This window comes from Macaca nemestrina, chromosome 5 (assembly GCF_043159975.1).
Source record: "Macaca nemestrina isolate mMacNem1 chromosome 5, mMacNem.hap1, whole genome shotgun sequence".
In the NCBI taxonomy this organism is placed as follows: Eukaryota; Metazoa; Chordata; class Mammalia; order Primates; family Cercopithecidae; genus Macaca; species Macaca nemestrina.
This window is the reverse complement of record NC_092129.1, coordinates 147,757,029-147,774,892: the sequence shown is the minus strand read 5'-3', so window position 1 is coordinate 147,774,892 and position 17,864 is coordinate 147,757,029. Positions and strand designations below refer to the sequence as shown.

The 17,864-nt window shown below is 49.6% G+C and overlaps 1 protein-coding gene across 10 annotated transcripts in view; it reads left to right on the top strand.

Moving 5' to 3' along the window:
* LOC105474491 (ankyrin repeat and sterile alpha motif domain containing 1A) overlaps positions 1–17,864 on the top strand; it is a 196,449-nt gene that overhangs the window by 146,823 nt on the left and 31,762 nt on the right. For 6 of the 10 annotated variants that reach the window (XM_011729174.2, XM_011729175.2, XM_011729178.2 and 3 more), the window contains 2 exons: positions 11,807–11,873; positions 12,178–12,270. In XM_011729174.2, coding sequence (XP_011727476.2) covers positions 11,807–11,873; positions 12,178–12,270 — 160 coding nt within the window. The remainder of the gene's footprint in view (positions 1–11,806; positions 11,874–12,177; positions 12,271–17,864) is intronic. The other 4 variants (XM_011729182.3, XM_011729176.2, XM_011729179.2 and 1 more) reach the window with 1 other exon arrangement.

Here is a 17,864-nt window from a genome sequence, read left to right as displayed (position 1 = left end):
GTGAGCAGGTTTGCATCAGTGCGGTACAGCCAGGTTGCCTCTGCTGCAAGAATTCTAAAGCACAAACCCTAGATGCAATCAGTCCACAAAGGGTGCAGGTAGGGCACCAGTGCTCATCAGTGCTTGTTGTGTGCCAGCCACCCTCCCTGTGTCATCTCATCCTCCCCACACCATCCTGGGAAGCAGGCATTAGCATCCCTGTTCACAGGTGAGGGTTACATAGGAAACTGAAAATAATTATCTTCCATGTACCTTTCCTTCTGGTGGAATGTTTCTAATCGTTGTATCCTCCATGGTTATATTTGGGGGACATAAGGTTGCCATTTCCATAATTAATTGTTGTCTGTGATGGGGTTGTGGGTGGGGCAGGGCACGCATTGGTTCCTAGCTCAGACATTTTCTTTTGGATGACCTTGGATGCCCTTGAGCCTCAGAATATGTCTGCGAGACTTGGAGGATTCCCCCTGCTTTTGCCTCCGTGCTTTATGGTCTGTCAGGGTAGGTAGGAGGACCGTGTTGGGGAGAAGGGTCTTAGTTAACTGAGTGACCCTCTGTCTCTGTGCACTCAGCTTGTGAACTAGGTGGGCTGGGGGCAGTTTCTTTTCACCCCTTGCCATATGCAGATGAATAGAAGCTGGAAATTTGACTTGTGTGAGGTCACCTGAGTTGACAGACAATGAGAGCCCATGACTTGCTAATGCCTGTGGTCTGTAACCTGGAGATCATGGCCTGGCTAGCTGGCCCTGGACAGAGGCAGTGATCAATAATGTGTAAGGCATTGTTCAAACAGGAACCTCGATGAGGAAGAAAGAAGAGCTGAAAATTTCGCCCCGCAGGGGAGAGACTTTTTAGGAAAAAGCAGCCAGAGAGGGGTTCTGTGTCTCTGGGAGTTGACTTATTGGATGATGAAGGTGGTTTGAGAGTTTCTGCGGTCATAGCGACTATCTTGTTTATGAGACACTGCTGCCACTTCCTCCAGAGGCTTTCCGCATGTGCCATTGTTCCAGTAGAAGCCTCTTACATGGCCACTTGGGATGAGGGTGGTTTGGTTTGGTTAAAAACAAAACCCTGTTAATGGAAGAAGTCATTTTTAAAAAGAATCAAACAATTTAACCCCAAATGGATCGATGTGTACCCTTTTGATGTGGAGCTGGGCCCTTTCTTCCAATGTAGATCTGCTAATTTGGGGTTCTCTGCCTTCCTTTTATTACATGAACCACATCCATAAAATACCATTGACGAAAATTTCCAGTTTGCTTCTTTTTTTTTTTTTTTGAGACGGAGTCTTGCTCTGTCCCCCAGGCTGGAGTGCAGTGGCCGGATCTCAGCTCACTGCAAGCTCCTCCTCTCGGGTTCACGCCATTCTCCTGCCTCAGCCTCCCGAGTAGCTGGGACTACAGGCACCCGCCACTTCGCCCGGCTAGTTTTTTGTATTTTTTAGTAGAGACGGGGTTTCACCGTATTAGCCAGGATGGTCTCCTGACCTCATGATCCGCCCGTCTCGGCCTCCCAAAGTGCTGGGATTACAGGCTTGAGCCACCGCGCCCGGCCTCCAGTTTGCTTCTTAAAAGTAAAGCCAGAATTTGACCACTTGTGAAGCAAGCTGAGTATAGATTTCTTTTGGAATTTTTTACAACTTCCCCCACCACACTTAATTCAAGAGCACATTTTAAAAAATGATCTCATTATTAAGTCTCTTCAAAGTACTTACTTGGTTGTCACAGAAAGGTTCTTTTACACTGGTTTCATAATTTATGTAATGTTTAATTAAATTTTCTATTTTCATCAACAAATATAACCATCCTAAGCAGTTTTGGAAATGACCCCAGTTGACTCTTGGTAAGGGTAACACTTGAGTGTGTGGAAGCAGAAGACCATGGGTGTGGGGAGCGAGCCTGCCCAGTGTGGACATAGCCGTCCGCTGGCATCACTTACTGAGGGATGGGGTGGCGTGCAGTTAGCTCGCTGGCAGGTCACTTAAGCGGAGGTCGATAACAGGCTTGCCAGGTAGGTGTTGTTATCCCTGTTACAGACGACCAAACGGAGGTGTGGGAAGAACAAGTTGCTTGCTCACAGCAGCGCTGCTAAAAGCGGCAAAGCCGATTCCACAGTCTCAGGCATTTCACTACCTGCAGACCCTGCCCTGTGGGAGCCAGCTGTCTCTGAGGTGAGGGGCTGGAGGCGACCCACAGCCTGCATGAGAAGGAGCAGGCCTGAGTTGAGACGCTGTTCCCTCTCCTCGCTTCAGTATTGTCTTGGATCCTCCTGTTTGGTTCGCACCCCAAGAGCTGCCTTGGAGAAAGGCGTCACTCCCTCACAGAAAACGTTTTGTCCTGAATGGAGAAGCTGCCTCCAGCTGAGTGTCCAGGAAGTGAGCTATTGTTCACACAGCATGTTCTAAACGTTCTCTGCCAGAAGGAAGCCCTTTCCCTCTGGTGTATCTTTTAAAGCAAAACAACAAAAAACAAAGGAACCTGGGTTTTGATTAACTTGTTTTTTAGATAGAATTTTGTTTATTTTGGAACCAGATGAATGTGAATGGCAAGTACAAGCCCTGTCTAATCGCTGTAAACTGAAACGTGCAAGGGAGGAGGGTGGTGTGGACTATTTGCCTGGCATCTGTAGTTTTACGAGGACTACAGATGTTTCCCAGAGTAAGTAAGGCTGGCATCTGGTCAAGTTACAGAGGGAAACAGGCGCAGTATCTCCTGCTATGGCCCTGGGAAATGGCAGGGACTAAAATCCCCCAGCAACAGAGGCAGACAGGCATTGCCTTTGAACGAGGAACAGATCTCACCATCCGTGCTTACAGCAGCAAGAACCTTGCCTTTTAGGATGATGTCATTCAGGGAATGAATGAATTACACCAAAACTGTGTCTTTTAGGCAATGCACAGCTTGCTCAGACTTGTGTCATAATAAATTAACTCCTCATTATAGCCCTACCTTGAAAGCAAAGGCTGCACTAGACCTCTTGTACATTGTGTCAGATCTTTACAGCAGGCCTCTGTTGGTATGTGCATTTTGTGTTTGAGGAAACTGAATCTTAAGGAAGAGAAGTCAGGTCATTTGCCCATAGCAATGATCCCATGAGTGAGGACTCTTTTTCACCTTATAGAAGAGGAAATTGAAAGTCAACAAAGTTAAATGACTTATCCAAGGTTCCACAGCTAATTAAGTGTCAGAACCAGAACTTGAACTCAAGTTTTTAATTCATAAGTCCTTGTTCTTTCCACCCCTACACACTGCCTTTCCAATGTTCTCAATCCAGTGCATTTGAAATCCTACGCTGAGCTTTAATAGAGTGAAAGCTAGGCTTGAAACAAGCTGGACACCATGAATTAGGTAGATAATGAATTGAGCAATGCCCACATATGGCTAGTGCTGTGACCCATGGACGTTATTTTGATTTTCTCATGTTTGCTTTTCTCTTCTTTAAAGTGGGAAGAATGCTAGCTCCCCACCAGGGTGCTTGTGAGGAGGAACTGAATCACCAGGAGGGCAGTCAGCTGGTGCCTAGTGCAGCAAGGACCCCACTGAAAGAACCCAGCCCAGAACCTCACACCGTGCAAGTCTTGAGTTTTCACATTGTTGAACAAAAGTGCTTTCAGGGTCGGTGGTCGACCTTGCTGTGAGCACATGAATTCTATTTTCAGGAAAGATGAATGAGCCTTCAGTGTAGGTCACACAGCTTTCACATACTCCCGAATTTTGAAGGTGTATTTGATTTTGTAATTTTATTTGATTTCAGGAGACAGAGGATACAAACATATTCTACTAGCTAAGTATTCTAATGTGCTGCTTACCATGCTAAAGGAACTCTCAGATGTAGGGATCAATTTCTTTTGACCCTGATTAATATGAGCCAGTTTCCCAGGGTCTACTCATCCTGGGAACACTGATAATTGAGTTTTCAGACTGTCAAGACTGGGGTTAGCCTGGGTTCCAAAATAGAGAAAGCCACACCACAACACAGAAGCTGTGCTGAGAGCCCTTACCCCAGAAGGCTTTGTGACAGGGAATAATGGTGCCATCGACTTTCCCACATTCCTTTCTCTTTGTTTCCTTCGCCTCTCGGGCATGTCTTTGCTTATTAGCATGTTGAGCAGAGTTCATCACAAATGAAACTCAGACTAGTGTTAATCTTACAATTTATTATCCTCTAAAAGATCTGATCCTGAAAGATTTTTCCAGTATTTCAGTATGAGACTTTTCAAACTACAGAAAACTTGAAAGACTTGAATAGTGAATGCCTGTATATCTACCACGTAGGGCATGGATTCTATAATTAGCATTTTGCTGTACGAGCTTTATTGCATCTATCCATCTGTCTACCCCTCAGTGCACTTAGCAATCATGTTATTTTTTGATGCATTTCAAAGTAAGTTGCAGACATCAGTACTTTCATCCCCAAACACTTTAACATATATATGATTAACTGGAGTTTGATGTTTGTTTATAGTTATTTGGGGGGGGGTAAAATTTATACAAAGTGAAATCTATTAAGTCTGTTATTCCATCAGTTTTGACCAATACATACATTTGTCTAACCTAAATTCCTATCAAGATACTGAACATTACTATCGCTCCCAGAAAGTTCCCTACTGCCTTCCCCAGCCAGCCAGTCCTCACCCAGCCTCTTCTGGTAGTTTTCCATTCTCAATTACTTTTGCCTATTCTAGAACTTCATATAAATGGAATCTTTGCGGCACGTGCTCTTTCGTAGGTCGTATCTGAAAGCTTTTAACTAGTGCTTTAAACTGAAGTTTAGGGACTCTGTCAACTTCGTTTACCCACCTTCTTCCTGTTTCGCAAGTTCAGAGGTAATTAGGAGTGGCAAACTGCAGGAAATCTCAAGGCAACTGATGGATCCTGATAGTGTATTTGTATTAAGTATATATGTATGTATTATTAAACCTTTAGTATATATAATTCAGTGCTGAGAATCCTACATCTGACCACCCTGATATTATAAGACAGGTGTTCCCCTGTAGAATCTGAGCTAAGACCCGTTTCCCTGGCCGCACTACTGAGGAAATTGATTCTGAGTGAAAGTTTAGGATGTTTTCGTTGGCCTGGTTTTATCCATAGCCAGACTAGCAGTGTGCCGTAATGACATTCAGATTGTGAAAGAACCAGACCGAGGGAAGGTTACTTGGAGGCTGGTGGGGGTGCCTGAAGGACCAAGTGGCAGGTTAACCAGTGTTTTTAGGTAACTGCAGGCTTTCTGAGGTTTGTGTACTTCCTCCTCACCCCTCCCCACCATGCCAAAAGATAAGCCTGCTCCTCGATGAAAAGTAGATTGTGTACATTGAACTAGAACCCAAATACATAATCCTCATTAATCTTTTAGATTCTTGACCCACTTATTAAAGCCAGTACTTGGCATATAACCCAGAGTTATGTGGCAAGCAATAATAAAGTTAATTGGAATCTAGGTCTCCCAACTTTTTTATTCTTTCAGCAGTTTCTTGGCACTTTGAGTAAAAGATTGCTTTTACAGTAGGCTGTTCTGGTATGAGAAGGTCGTTTGGCAAGTATTAGTTCCGTGTGTTTCCTTCACGTCATGTCAAGTCAGGGCTACGTATTTTTTCTCGGTCATGTTCATGTCATGTCCATGTATTTCCTTTCTGTCAAGTTGCAGATGTGGGTCTAAGCCCTGACCTCTGGGTCAGGGAAAGGGCCAGCTGGTAGTTGCGGGGTGCGAGGTGCTTTCAGGGAGCAAGACCCAATATCAGCAACCCAAGAGGTATAGGAAAGACAAAAATGAGGGGGCAGGTAGGAGGTGAGAGCCTGAGACCGTGCTCTGGAAGCCAGAGCTCCCTGGCTTTCCTCTCTCCACCAGCCTAGCCTGGGGCAAACACAAAAGACAGGCTTTAATAGGAGCCTTTGTCAGGGAAGACGGACAAAGCACTTTTGAAACAAAACAGCTCTGTTGTCTCTCAGCCTAGTAGAAAAAGGGGAGTTGAAAAAGAAGGTGAAGATGTAAAGGGGATTGAAGTAGGGGGACACAGCAATGAACATGGTAACAACCTGAGTGCCGCCCTGTGAGACACAGCTGAAGTGGAGACCGAGCCCGCTCTGTGGAAAAGGAGTTCTTCATTGTTAGCGGCCATGTCTGATCGCCTCGGCAAGGACAGCCCTGAGCCCGCTGGCAGATAGTTACTCATTCCCTGCCATGCGCCTTTCCCCTCCCCCACCCCATTCTGCCTCCCTCTCCTAAAAGCAGTTGACAAGGTTAGAAAATCAGGACAAATAATTTACTTCAATCCGTCTTTGTCTTTCCTGAGGCCATGCGCAATTCAGTCTGGGAGGAGAAGGAAAAAAAATCACCCAGACCCTGGCCAGTGACCCTTTTTCAGATGTGGAATCAAAGCCCACTCTAGGCTGAGAGCCTGTCTGCTGCTAAGAGGCAGAAGACAGAGATGGTGATGAATTCTTATGTGGTTTCTGGGCCTGGGAGTGCAGCTGTCAGCAGTCTTTAGAGTTCTTTGCACAGCCTAAGGAACCGATTTTGACGTCAGCAGTCGCCTGATGGGATGGGCACAGAGCATGTGGTGAGGCTGAGGAGGCTGTGGCTCAGCCACTCGGCCCCCTGCTCCTGGGAATGGGGAGCACTGTCCAAGCAAGGCCATCTGGCCAGAGGAGAGGGTCTGCCACTTTGCCCCCCTGTAGCAGGAATCAGGCTCGGTTGCCAGTGGCACCTGTGAAAGTGCAGTGCCCTCTGTGGGCAGTTTGGGAGTGCCCATGGAGGAGAGCTTCAGTTTCCTCACATGAAAAGTGGGATAATGTTTGGCTGGCTGCGAGTCAAGGCTCTGCAGGATTGCTCAGAGAAGGGATCAGCTGGAAGTTTTGGAGTGTGAGGTGCTTTGGGGGAGTGCCAACCTTGTGCCAGCAACTCAGAGAGTCAGAGAAACGTAAAAATGAGGAGGGAAAGGGAGTTAGAGAATTCAGACTGGTGCAGAGGGAGACTGTTGGCTGCCTTCCCCCTTTCCCTGTGAGTGTAAAAGTGACCGGTGTATTAGCGATAGCTAACAAACGTTTGTCATCGAACACCACCAGTGTGCTAGCTGTGTACAAGGCATATGGTGGGACCTAAAGTAAACAGCGTGACGCAGGGTTCTTACCCTCAATGGTTCTTTAGTGTCTCTGGGACACACCATAAAACACTTAATCAGGGAAGTAATCCTGCAAAGCAGAAGGTGTTTCTGGGCCAATAAGGTCATCAGTGCTGGGTGGAAGAGGCGAGGTGGAAGGTGTCCCCGGCCCCGTGGCTCAGTGGCTCAGGCCTAAGGAGACCCGTGTGTATTTTCCAACTGCCAGGGGGTCCTAAGGCACCAACAACTCCCAGGCAGCAGAAAGGGTGTTGGGAGGGAATGTCTGATGTCAAGAGCCAAGTCAGCTGTAGAAACTTCTCTCATGCTCCTATTTACACCAAAGAAAAGTAAAAGGAAAGTGGCTCCTTTCCCATCCTCCTCTATGTGGGGCCCCAACTTCTAGACATGTTGACCAGACTGATTCCTGCTGTCCTGATATTTGGCCCCGTGTGGTAGCCCTGCACACAGCCGTGACTTGTACTGCCTCCTTAAAGGGAGGTTTCCCACGGGCCTTGGAGCCAAGTTGCACCAAAGCTTGAGGTCTGCCTGTGCCCAGCACACTTCCTGGCATACAGAAGACCCATCAAAACTCTTTCTTCCCCCTCCTTGAAACCCCAGTATTTATTAAAAAGCTGGGTGTCATCTGCATGGCTCTGCTGCCTGGTGATGGGGAATGGAGGCCTCTCCATGCATATCTCCACCTCCCATCACCAGCCCGTGGGCAACCAGAATCCTGTGGTCTAAACAAGCAGATGTCAGATGGCCTGAGCAGCAGTATCTCCAGTGTTTGTTTTTGTTCTTGTTTTCAGCCATATGGGGAATCCATTTTTCACAGCCCTGGCAGGGAAAAATAGTCTAAACAGAGTCATCCTGAAAACTTTCTGAAAATGGAGTATTTCCAAGCATTTTGTGAAGACAAGAGTCCATTATGGTGATAACTTTCAAGACCTTATATTAACAAACACAAGTGTAAGTTTTCAGTCAGTTCACGTGAAGTGCAGTAGTAAGGAAGCATGGCCATTTCTCATCTCTCTCCAAAAATGTCACTCATCCAAAACCACAGAAAAAGAGGAGAACACTAAATGGTTCCCTTCCATTACATCTAACCTGTCTCTTCCCCTGAAATGCAGAACATTTCTGGGAAAGCTGCCTATTCAGATTGTTTTTTAACTCAAGCCTAGGAGGTTAAACTGCATGAAGTGTGTAGATCAGAATGATATCTGCTGTGTCTGAATGCTCTTCTTTGTCTAGACTAAAATGATCATATTTCCTCTCTGCTGGTTCTGGGCCGTGAGGGTGAGTTTGAAGCAAGGAGAAAAGATGAGCTCCAGCTCCTCCCTATCTCCACAGCTCAGGCTGAGGGCTTGGGCAGACCACAGCTCCAGACATTCTGCTTTGGTGCCAGGGCAGGGACCTGCCAATCTCTGCCCAAACAGGACCTCTTTGCTGCCTTGTCCCTCCTGGCCCTGAGCTTCGACCAAGACAGGTTCCAGTTGCTGAGGAAGGAGTCCAGGGTTACAGGCTGTGAGTCCAGTGCCGAGGACCCTGAGTTCTTCTGGAACTAGAACCAGCTCAGCTTGACTTAGCCACGGCAGTTCATGAAACAATAAAACAACTTCCTAGCCTGGGCAAAATCGTTCTGAGAGCGTCCATTAGCATTTCCCAGCCTGTCTGCAGCCTGGAACACCTCTCTGGATACCCGGGCTTCTGGGCCAGGCACCTGTAACCCCAGCGCTTTGGGAGGCTGAGGTGGGAAGGATCCCCTGAACCCAGGAGTTCAAGGTTTCAGTGAGCCATGATTGCGCCGCTGCACTCCAGCCTGGGTGACAGAGTGAGACTATGTCTCAAAAAAAAGAAAATTTAAAAAACCTGGGCTTCTGCTGGCCTATGTCAGTTGACTAGTGGGTGACTCCTGGGGCAAGCAGGAAAGAGGGGAGCGGAGAAGCAGCGGGGGTGCTCAACTCTGTTCACTCTGATGCCAAAAGGCCCTTTGGCAAAATTTCACAAATTGTACCACCAAGGGATGCTGATTGGACAGGTCAGCTGGGGCTTCAGATGTTAAGTGATTATGATGCTAATGAAATATATAATATGACTTTATTTCAAAGGATACCTTGAAGTCACCCCACCATTTCAGCCCTTTCCTCCCCCGGCACGCTGCATGGCCGTGGAGAACAGCTTTTCCAGTGCAGACTCTAAAGAAATGGAAACTACACTTTGGTTCATTCACAGATTCATTCAATAGATTGTCCATTTACCATGTGCCAGGCCCAGCGGGTGACAAGGCAAATAAAATATGGTTGATGCCAACCCTCATTGGTATCTACAGTGGTGGTAAGCTCTGTATGTGAGTAGAATAGAAGAATGCAGGAGAGGCAACTGGGAGATGGGTAAGGGAGACTTTTCTCTGAATAACATTTTGTATCTTTTGAATTTTGAATCATGTGAATGTATCAAAAAATAAGTGTAAGTAAAAATATTTTTACAACTTTAAAAATAGGTTTTACTGGGCTGGAGCACTCACAGGACAACAGAGCAGAAGTGGAAACAAACTAACCTTTTATTGAGCATTTACTGTGAGCTAGACCTTCAGCCAAGTGCTTTATGTACATGATGCCTTTAATCCATACAACCCTGGACAAAGGCAGTATCATCCTCATTTTTATCTATTTTAAATGGAAGCTTGCCAGGTACGGTGGCTCACGCCTGTAGTCCCAGCACTTTGGGAGGCCAAAGCAGGAAGATCACTTGAGCCCAGGATTTTGAAACCTGCCCGGGCAACATAGTGAGACCCTATCTCTACAAAAAAGAAAAAATAGCCAGGTACAGTGGCTCATGCCTATAATCCTAGCACTTTGGGAGGCCAGGGTGCGCAGCACTTGAGTCCAAGAATTTGAGACCAGCCTGGACAACATGACGAAACCCCGCCTTTGCAAAAAAAATAACAAAAGATTAGCCAGGTATGGTGTTGCATGCCTGTAGTCCTAGCTATTAGGGAGGCTGAGGTGGGTGGATCAATTGAGCCCAGGAGGTCAAGGTTGCAGTGAGCCGTGATCACATGACTGCACTCCAGCCTGGGCAATAGAGCAAGACCCTGCCTCAAAAAACAAAATTAAAATTAAAAAATTAAAAATAATAAGGCATGGTGGCACCTACCTGTCATCTTAGCTATTCAGGAGGCTAAAGTGGGAGGATCACTTGAGTCCAGGAGTTCAAGAGCAGCTTGGGCAACATAACAAGACCTCTTCCCTATTAAAAAAAATGAATAATAAAAATAACAATAAATGGAAGCTTTGGGAGGTCTGGGGAGTTTCCCTTGTATCATGCTGCCCCTGCTGAAGGAGGCAGCACTTGAAACAGGGCCAAAGAAAGTGATGGGGGTGGAGGGAGGCGTTTTCTTCAAGGGGCAGAGCCAACCTGCTCTGCCACTGTCCCTCCCGTGCTTCTGGGCTGCTGGTTCCAGTGCTTAGAGACGCAGCCTCAGTTTGCTCCTGGGGTCAGATTTGTTTCCCTCTGCCTTGCTGTGCTCGGGGAAGGAGCTTGCAGTCTGGTTAACAGCGGTCAGGTGACAGCCTGAGCCAGCAGTCACTTCTGTGGCTGGAGGAAGATACCTTCCCAAACCCCCAGCTGCCCGAGGCGAGGTGGTGCTTGCTCTGTGCTCTTCTGCTGGGTGTCAGATGCACGGCTTTGTCTGCCAGCCGGCTGGCTAGAGAATTGTTTTTCCGATTGTCTGACCCAGGCTCCTTACTTGCACTTAGAGGAAAGAGCATCCAAGCCCTGGTACAAAAGGTCCTCTTTCTCATTTCTTTGGAAAAAGAGCAGTGAATGAGCTCATTATCACTGCAACCCAAAAAGGAGGAGGAGGGGAAGAAGAGAAGGTGACTGCTCCCCACTGCCTAGTTCTGCCCCTGGCCAGGTTTCCTGGGGAAGGGGGCTGGATCTGGTCCAGAGTGACCAAGGCCAGATGGCTGGGACAGGTGGTCCATACTGGGGGCAGTGCTAGAGCCACTGGATGCTTTGAGACTAGCTTTCTCTGATGTGGTCCAGAAGAGGGACAGGTGTCTGTGCCCCATCGCATCCCCTGAACGCAGCGCTCCATCCAGGACTGCTGGCCTCCAAGAAGCAAAAGGTCTTCTGTTTGGGCATCAGTGCCTGCCTCGTCTTTCCTTCTCAGCGGTTTCTGTGTGCAGGCGCTCTGGAAATCATCCTTACTCCCCAGAGCTTGTGGTCATACAGTGTCAGTTATCTGGTGAATGCTGATGATTTGCCAGGCACTACCCTGGGCACTCAGGGTAGCATGGAAAGTCTCCTCTCTCATGGAATTGAAATGTTAGCGTGAGCAATGAAGTGGTCAGGCCTGGCCTGTGATTGCGGCCTCTCCCCAGTCTCTGCTGGTCTGGGAGAACTGCTGGGGAATGAAATAGAGATGCCTTGGAGGAGAGGCTCTTCGGTGTTTCTAGCAGCTAATAAGCCCAGACTGTCACCGTCACACTCCCTTCAGAGCAGTACTTCAGACCTTGTGGGCTGGGGCTGGAGAAGGCCTGTCTTAGACCTGAGCAGCAGAGAGTCCTGATACCTTGCAGGCTGGTGCTGGTGCTGGGAAGCATCTGAAAGAGACCTGGAGGTCAGCCCCCACTGGCACTGTGGTGAGCTGGCAACGTTTACCCCAAGCCTGACTACCTCTCCTCTTTGCTCTTTCTTCCATTTCAGATTGAGAAAATCATGAGTTCTATTGGAGAAGGGATTGACTTTTCTCAGGAGCGGCAGAAGATCTCAGGTACCGTACCAAGTGGCCATTTCCCCACAGACCCGGCAGTCTGGCTCCTTTCTGGCTCAGGCCTGCCTCTCACACAGAAGACAGATGTTCAGCGGGTGGGAGAGGTCAGCTTCAGACCACGTCATGCTCCTGTAATTCACAGTCCCCAATACCTAGACAGCCCCATCTTGCTGTTATTTTTAGAGCCGTGACTCCTTTTACCTATGGGAGGGGAAAGGGTACAAAATGAATTTTAAGCTGCCTGTTAGGAAAAATGTTTAGATCAACAATCGTCACTTATTCATTATTTTATGGACTTTCTTAGATGCGCCTAAATCGGAGTGCACCTCAGCGTTGGTCTCTGCAGCTTCCGAGATGGCTCTCAAGGGTCTCATCCGTGATGGTGGCAGAGCACTGGGTTAGACCGGGGTCTCAGACTCGTAGCATGCATGTGAATTGCCTGGGAGGGTGACTGTGCTGTTTCCTCTTCCCACAGCTCCTTGTGCCTGACTCAGTTTACTTCGTCACTTACCATTCTTACACTGTATCACTGCTACTTTGGTCATTCTTTTCTAAGCCCTAGTAGTGAGGTCAGCTTCTGTTTTCTTTGTTTGAAGCATGGAACGGGGAGGCCATCTGAGCTGTTTTATCTGATAATAGGATTGTACTGTGTTGCTTTCTCAGGTGAGATGCTCTTGAACGTGCCTCTCAGAGCAGGTCTCACACCTCTTCCCCCAAGCATTCGAGGATGGTTCGGGCACCCGGGCATCCAGGCTGAAAGCAGCCCAGCCGGGAGCCTGGCCTGTCTTCACCTTCATGGAAATGCCTCTCTGCACTGAAGGGGTGGAAATTCTTGCTCACTCGGGAGGCTCCATCCAGGATTGACCTGTCAGTCTCAAGTGACACCTCTGGTTCCTTCATGGGCTTCTGTGGCCCTGGGCAGGAAGTCTGATGGGTGGGCTTGAGTGTGCACATCAGGGAGAAAGGAGCATCATAGACCATGGGGCCTGGTGGGGATGGCCTGGGCTCTGGAGCCTCACAGTCCTGGGTTCAAATCTTGGCTCTAGAGACATACGTGTCTTGGCAAGTCACTTAATGTCTCTGCACCCCTCACCCCATATCTGCAACCTTTGGATAATAGCGTCAACCTCACAGGTTTGCTGTGAATGAGTAGTAGATACAAATACTTCAGTTAAAAGATGTTCCTTTTTTTTTCTCTTTTTTTTTTTTGAGACGGAGTCTCGCTCACTCTGTCACCCAGGCTGGAGTGCAATGACAATCTTGGCTCACTGCAACTTCCGCCTCCCGGGTTCAAGCGATTCTCCTGCTTCAACCTCCTAAATAGCTGGGATTACAGGCATGTAACACCACACCTGGCTAATTTTTGTATTTTTAGTAGAGACGGGGTTTCACCATGTTGGTCAGGCTGGTCTCGAACTCCTGACCTCGTGATCTGCCCGCCTAGGCCTCCCAAAGTGCTGGGATTACAGGCGTGAGCCACCACGCCCGGCCCTGTGTTCCTTTTGTCCATGAAATCATTACTTACTCATATCGAGAAACCTAGAGAACAGAGGCTTCTGCTTGCTGGCTGGCTTCCCTCCACAGTTTTCAGTCCTGGTTCCCAGAGCCACCATCCCTCCAGCAGCAATGTTTCCCTGGGTGCTAGCAGAGAGGGCTGAGCTGAGCTTGGTCTGTTTTTGTCAGTCTTGGATTACGCTGGAGTCTGCAGAGGTGGCTTTCCTGGCTAAATCTGTGGATCTGTTTTCAGGATCTGTTGCTTACAACTCAGTCAAGCCATCTCACACTCTGTTGTAGTTTGTAGGCTTTTCCAAGGGTCCAGTGTTTGCAGGAAATGGATGTTCAGGACTGAGACAAACACTATTACCATTTCAAAGCTGTGCTTTGACAACAGGGATGGGAGGGATAACAGTTAGTTCCATTGAGGATGCTTTCTACTTTCTGTGTCCAAGGAGCAGGAGCCAAAATCGCTTGCATGCGCTTGAGAACTGAGTCAGAAACAGCCATTGCTTCTTGGATTTGATAAGTCGGGAGATGTGGCAGCACCTTGGGAAGAGCCCTCCCCTTGGAAGGGTTAATGCTGAGCTCTTCCCTTGACATCTGGTCTTCTGTCTGATCCCACCAGCCAGTTTTCTTGTTTTGTTTTGTTTTGTTTTGTTTTGTTTTGTTGTTTTTTGAGATGGAGTCTCACTCTGTTGCTCAGGCTGGAGTGCAGTGGTGTGATCTCCACTCACTGCAAGCTCCGCCTCCTGGCTTCACACCATTCTGCTGCCTCAGCCTCCTGAATAGCTAGGACTACAGGCGCCCTCCACCACGCCACGCCCGGCTAATTTTTTGTATTTTTAGTAGAGACGGGGTCTCACCATGTTAGCTAGGATGGTCTTGATCTCCTGACCTTGTGATCCGCCCACCTCAGCCTCCCAAAGTGCTGGGATTACAGGCGTGAGCCACTGCGCCTAGCCCGCCTACCAGTTTTTGTCCCCCATGAACCCATATGAGTGTAGAGAGGCAGTCTGTCTCTACCCTTGGGTTTTTGGATCCCAGCACACAGTCTTGTTTTAGTCCTCGTTTTCTTGAACCATCCTCTGTAGTCCAGCTTGGAAAAGTCAAGAACAGGCACCTGTGGGGGACCACCTAAACAGAGGGTTCATCCGCTCGGGCTGCAGAGCCCCAGGCTGCTGTGTCTGCACCACTGCCAGGTGCTGAAGCATGGAGAGGATGGGCCCAGGCCTGCCCGGGAATCCTGTCTGATGGGTCTGGAGGGGGCTTTCCCCAGGATCTCAGGGAGTACCGCCTTCGGCTCGGACCAAAACGGAATCACTGTTTATTTTGACTGGTCAGTATCAGGGTTCGGATTGTCCTTGGGTTGGGCGTCAGGATCAGGGAGAAAAGATCTGGGCTCTGGGGTTAGCCTGGGTAGAGGAGGAGCAGGCCCTCCAGCAGGCAGCCCTGCACAAAGTGTAGGATTGCTTAGCACCACTGGTTTTGCAGAGGCGCCCGCACCCCCAGTCTAAGGGCACGACCGCAGCATTGGAGTCTCAGTCCTGTTTTAGGGCCACAGGCCCCTGGGCTGCCACCACTGGAGCTAGTTATCTGAATCCCCAACAGAAGCGTTTGCAGCTAACTCATCCCTGTGCCAACTCCCATTCTCAGGAGTCCAGGAGGGTATGCCTCCCCACTGGCCAACGCCACTCTGGCTCTGTCAACAAAGGCCTTCTCCGTCAAGCAGAAGGGAACTTGCTTGGCTGTCTTCTGATAAAGCCAGCTGTGTTAGGTGTTGAGTAGCTGGTCAAGCAGGATCCTTCCAGGGCCTGATGAGAACCCTCTCTTTGCCAGGGCTCATCTATAGCCTGTTGGGATACCAGTATCTCCCAGCATATTTAGAGGGTGACCCCTGGACTTGTGTCCCTGTACCTGTTTTATCTTTTTGCCTGTCTGCGTCTGTACTTGGGATTTGGCCCTGGTTTCCCCCTTGCCCTTGGCCATTGCTCTTCTCCCCCAGAGTGTGAGTGGCCTGCTGTGGGAATGGAGCACTTCCCCTGGGCTCTAACAGACCCCAAGAGAAATCTGTCCCCAACTGGTTTGGTATACTCACCTGAGGAACATCAAGTGTAACGGCCTTATTTCATTGCCTGTTTTTATAAGAAGCACAGTCATTCCTACTGTGGCAAGTGGGGGGGTCACTTACCTGTGGGCTATGCCCTTTGGGTCTGGTCATTCTTCTGTCCTCTCCTGGCTGTCCTGGAAACTGTCGAACAAAGCTCTAGGAGCAGTCCCTCTCTATTCTTCCTGACAGGCTGTTTCCAGCCCCTGGAGCTGGAGGTAAAGTTTCACATCTCCGCCCTTCATATGCATTTGTGCAGCCAACATCGGCTATTGGGAAATCTGTCATTTCGCTCTGATGCTAGTGCTGCTGTCTCCTTCTCCCTCAGCAGCCACAGCAGCAGGCGCTTCTGCTCCGATGTGATGTCCGATCCCTGATGTATTTTCCTGAGCTTGGAAGGGGGAGGGTGAGGAGGGGAGGAAGGGGAGGGCCAGACATTACGAGAGTGAGCAAGGACTGTGGAGCCAGCAGCAGGCAGCGTGGAGCCCAGGAGCCTTTAGACAAAGCATTCTGCTGCGGCTCTGTCAGCGCACACATCCACCGGCAGCAGGCAGGACCACAGCTGCCCGGCTGGGGGATTACAAGCAAGAATGAATCAGCACCCGGGGACACTTGACTTCATGGGCATACAAGAACCCGCCACGTAGGCTCCTGGAGCAGACTTCCCCATTCAAGGGCAGGGGAGCTCAAGTATCCCCGAGACTCAGCATCTTGGAGCGCTGCGGCAGCGTGCATCCAGAAGGCCGCCGGGTCCCTGACCACCATCTGTTCTGCAGGAGACAGAGGAGAGGGAGTGGAGGCTGGCACAGTTGGTCACCAGGGTCTTGTAGATAACCAAGGAAGTTGGCATTGTCCTGCCCCAAGGGGCAGAAAGTACTGGGAACGGCAGAATGACTTTCACCGTGTCAGGAGTTCACTGGAGGTGATGTTTTTATAGTTGGTCCTTCTTTTTCCTTCCTTGTACCTCTTTTTCCTCCTTTTCTCTTTTTTCCTTCTTTCGTCTGTTCTTGCCCACAAGAATCAGAGAAGTAGGTTGGGGTTCAGGCATCCAGCTCAGAACATCCAAGGTCTGCCAGAAAGGGCTGAACTTTTGTCTTCCCTGCACCACCACGATCCCCATCCTGACCAAGGAGCAAATAGATGTCCTCCCTTCCCTGTTCATCCTTAGAGGAGAGCGCCAAGGTCCGGAGACCCTGGGACGACTGTGGCCGTCTTTATCACTCCGCCAAAGACAGAACAGCGCAGGACGTGAATAGACTTAAGCCACCACAGCTCAGCTGACAGAGGACCACTTCCTTTTTCTCTCTTTTATCTGGTTGGGTTTTGTCTTCTTTACCCAAGAACTGAATTTGCCTGCCTGCTTTCTACCTGAGCAGGCAGGTGAGTCACTGGAACAGCTGCTATCAGAAGAGGAAAATGAATGCCCAGCCCCTGAAAGCCAGCCCAGCCCAAGAAAGCAGCACTTCAGACGGCGTGCTGGCCCAGGAGACGCCCTGCTCGCCAGCTGCCAGAGTCTAGCTGTGGACCAGGCTCCTGGCCCACTGGCCGCGCAGCCCGGCGGAATGCGATGCTGCCGTCCCAACAGAGCCACACCTGAGCCCGACCCCCGAGCCCCGGCCCATGTGCCCCACTCAGCCCCTTGCTGCCTTGAGCCTCTGAGCACAAAGGGCCGGTGGCCATGGTTTGCTTATTCCGGGACTGCTGGGGGAAAACAAGTAAAAGTCTCTTTTCTCCCCCTGCCGTGTTCTGTGCTGCTTGTGTTGCATGTGCTGGGTTCCGGTGAACAGCCGCCGCTGCTGCTTCCCTCCCGGAGCCCTCGCTGTGTGCCTGTGTCCCTCAGCTGCATGAAGATGTGTGCTCTCTCCTGACTGGTTTGTGCTGCAAGGTCGCAGAACTTGCCCCTCGCCACAGCCCCGCAGGGGCTCCAGAAGTTGCATGGATGAGAGGAGCGGCGGGGCTTGTGGGCACTTAGGAGCTCCCTCAGCCCCCTCTAGTGCCTGTGGGGACAGACTTTCTGAACTGTCTCAGCGCGTACGCTGATGAGGAGTTGACCTGGAGACTGTTGGGGGTTGGCTTCCCCCACCCCCGACCTGTGGGCAGAGATGGTGCATGTGCAGCCGTGGCCCTGGAGCAGCTCAGACCTGGGGGTGTGAGTGGGCAGCAGCTGCCCGAGGCTGGGCAGTGTGTGGACAGCACCAGGTCGTCCTGTCCTTGGCTGTACACAGAAGAGGAGCTGCGTGTCCGCTGCTCTCTGGTCTCTTGTATATAGTTTGGCTATTTCATGGTAATGACTATGATGTGGCAATGCCATCTGTCTTCCTCTGAGTGCCGCTGCTACCGCCTTAATGGTTTTTCCCTTTTCAAGCGTCTGCCGATTCCTCTCTCGTCAG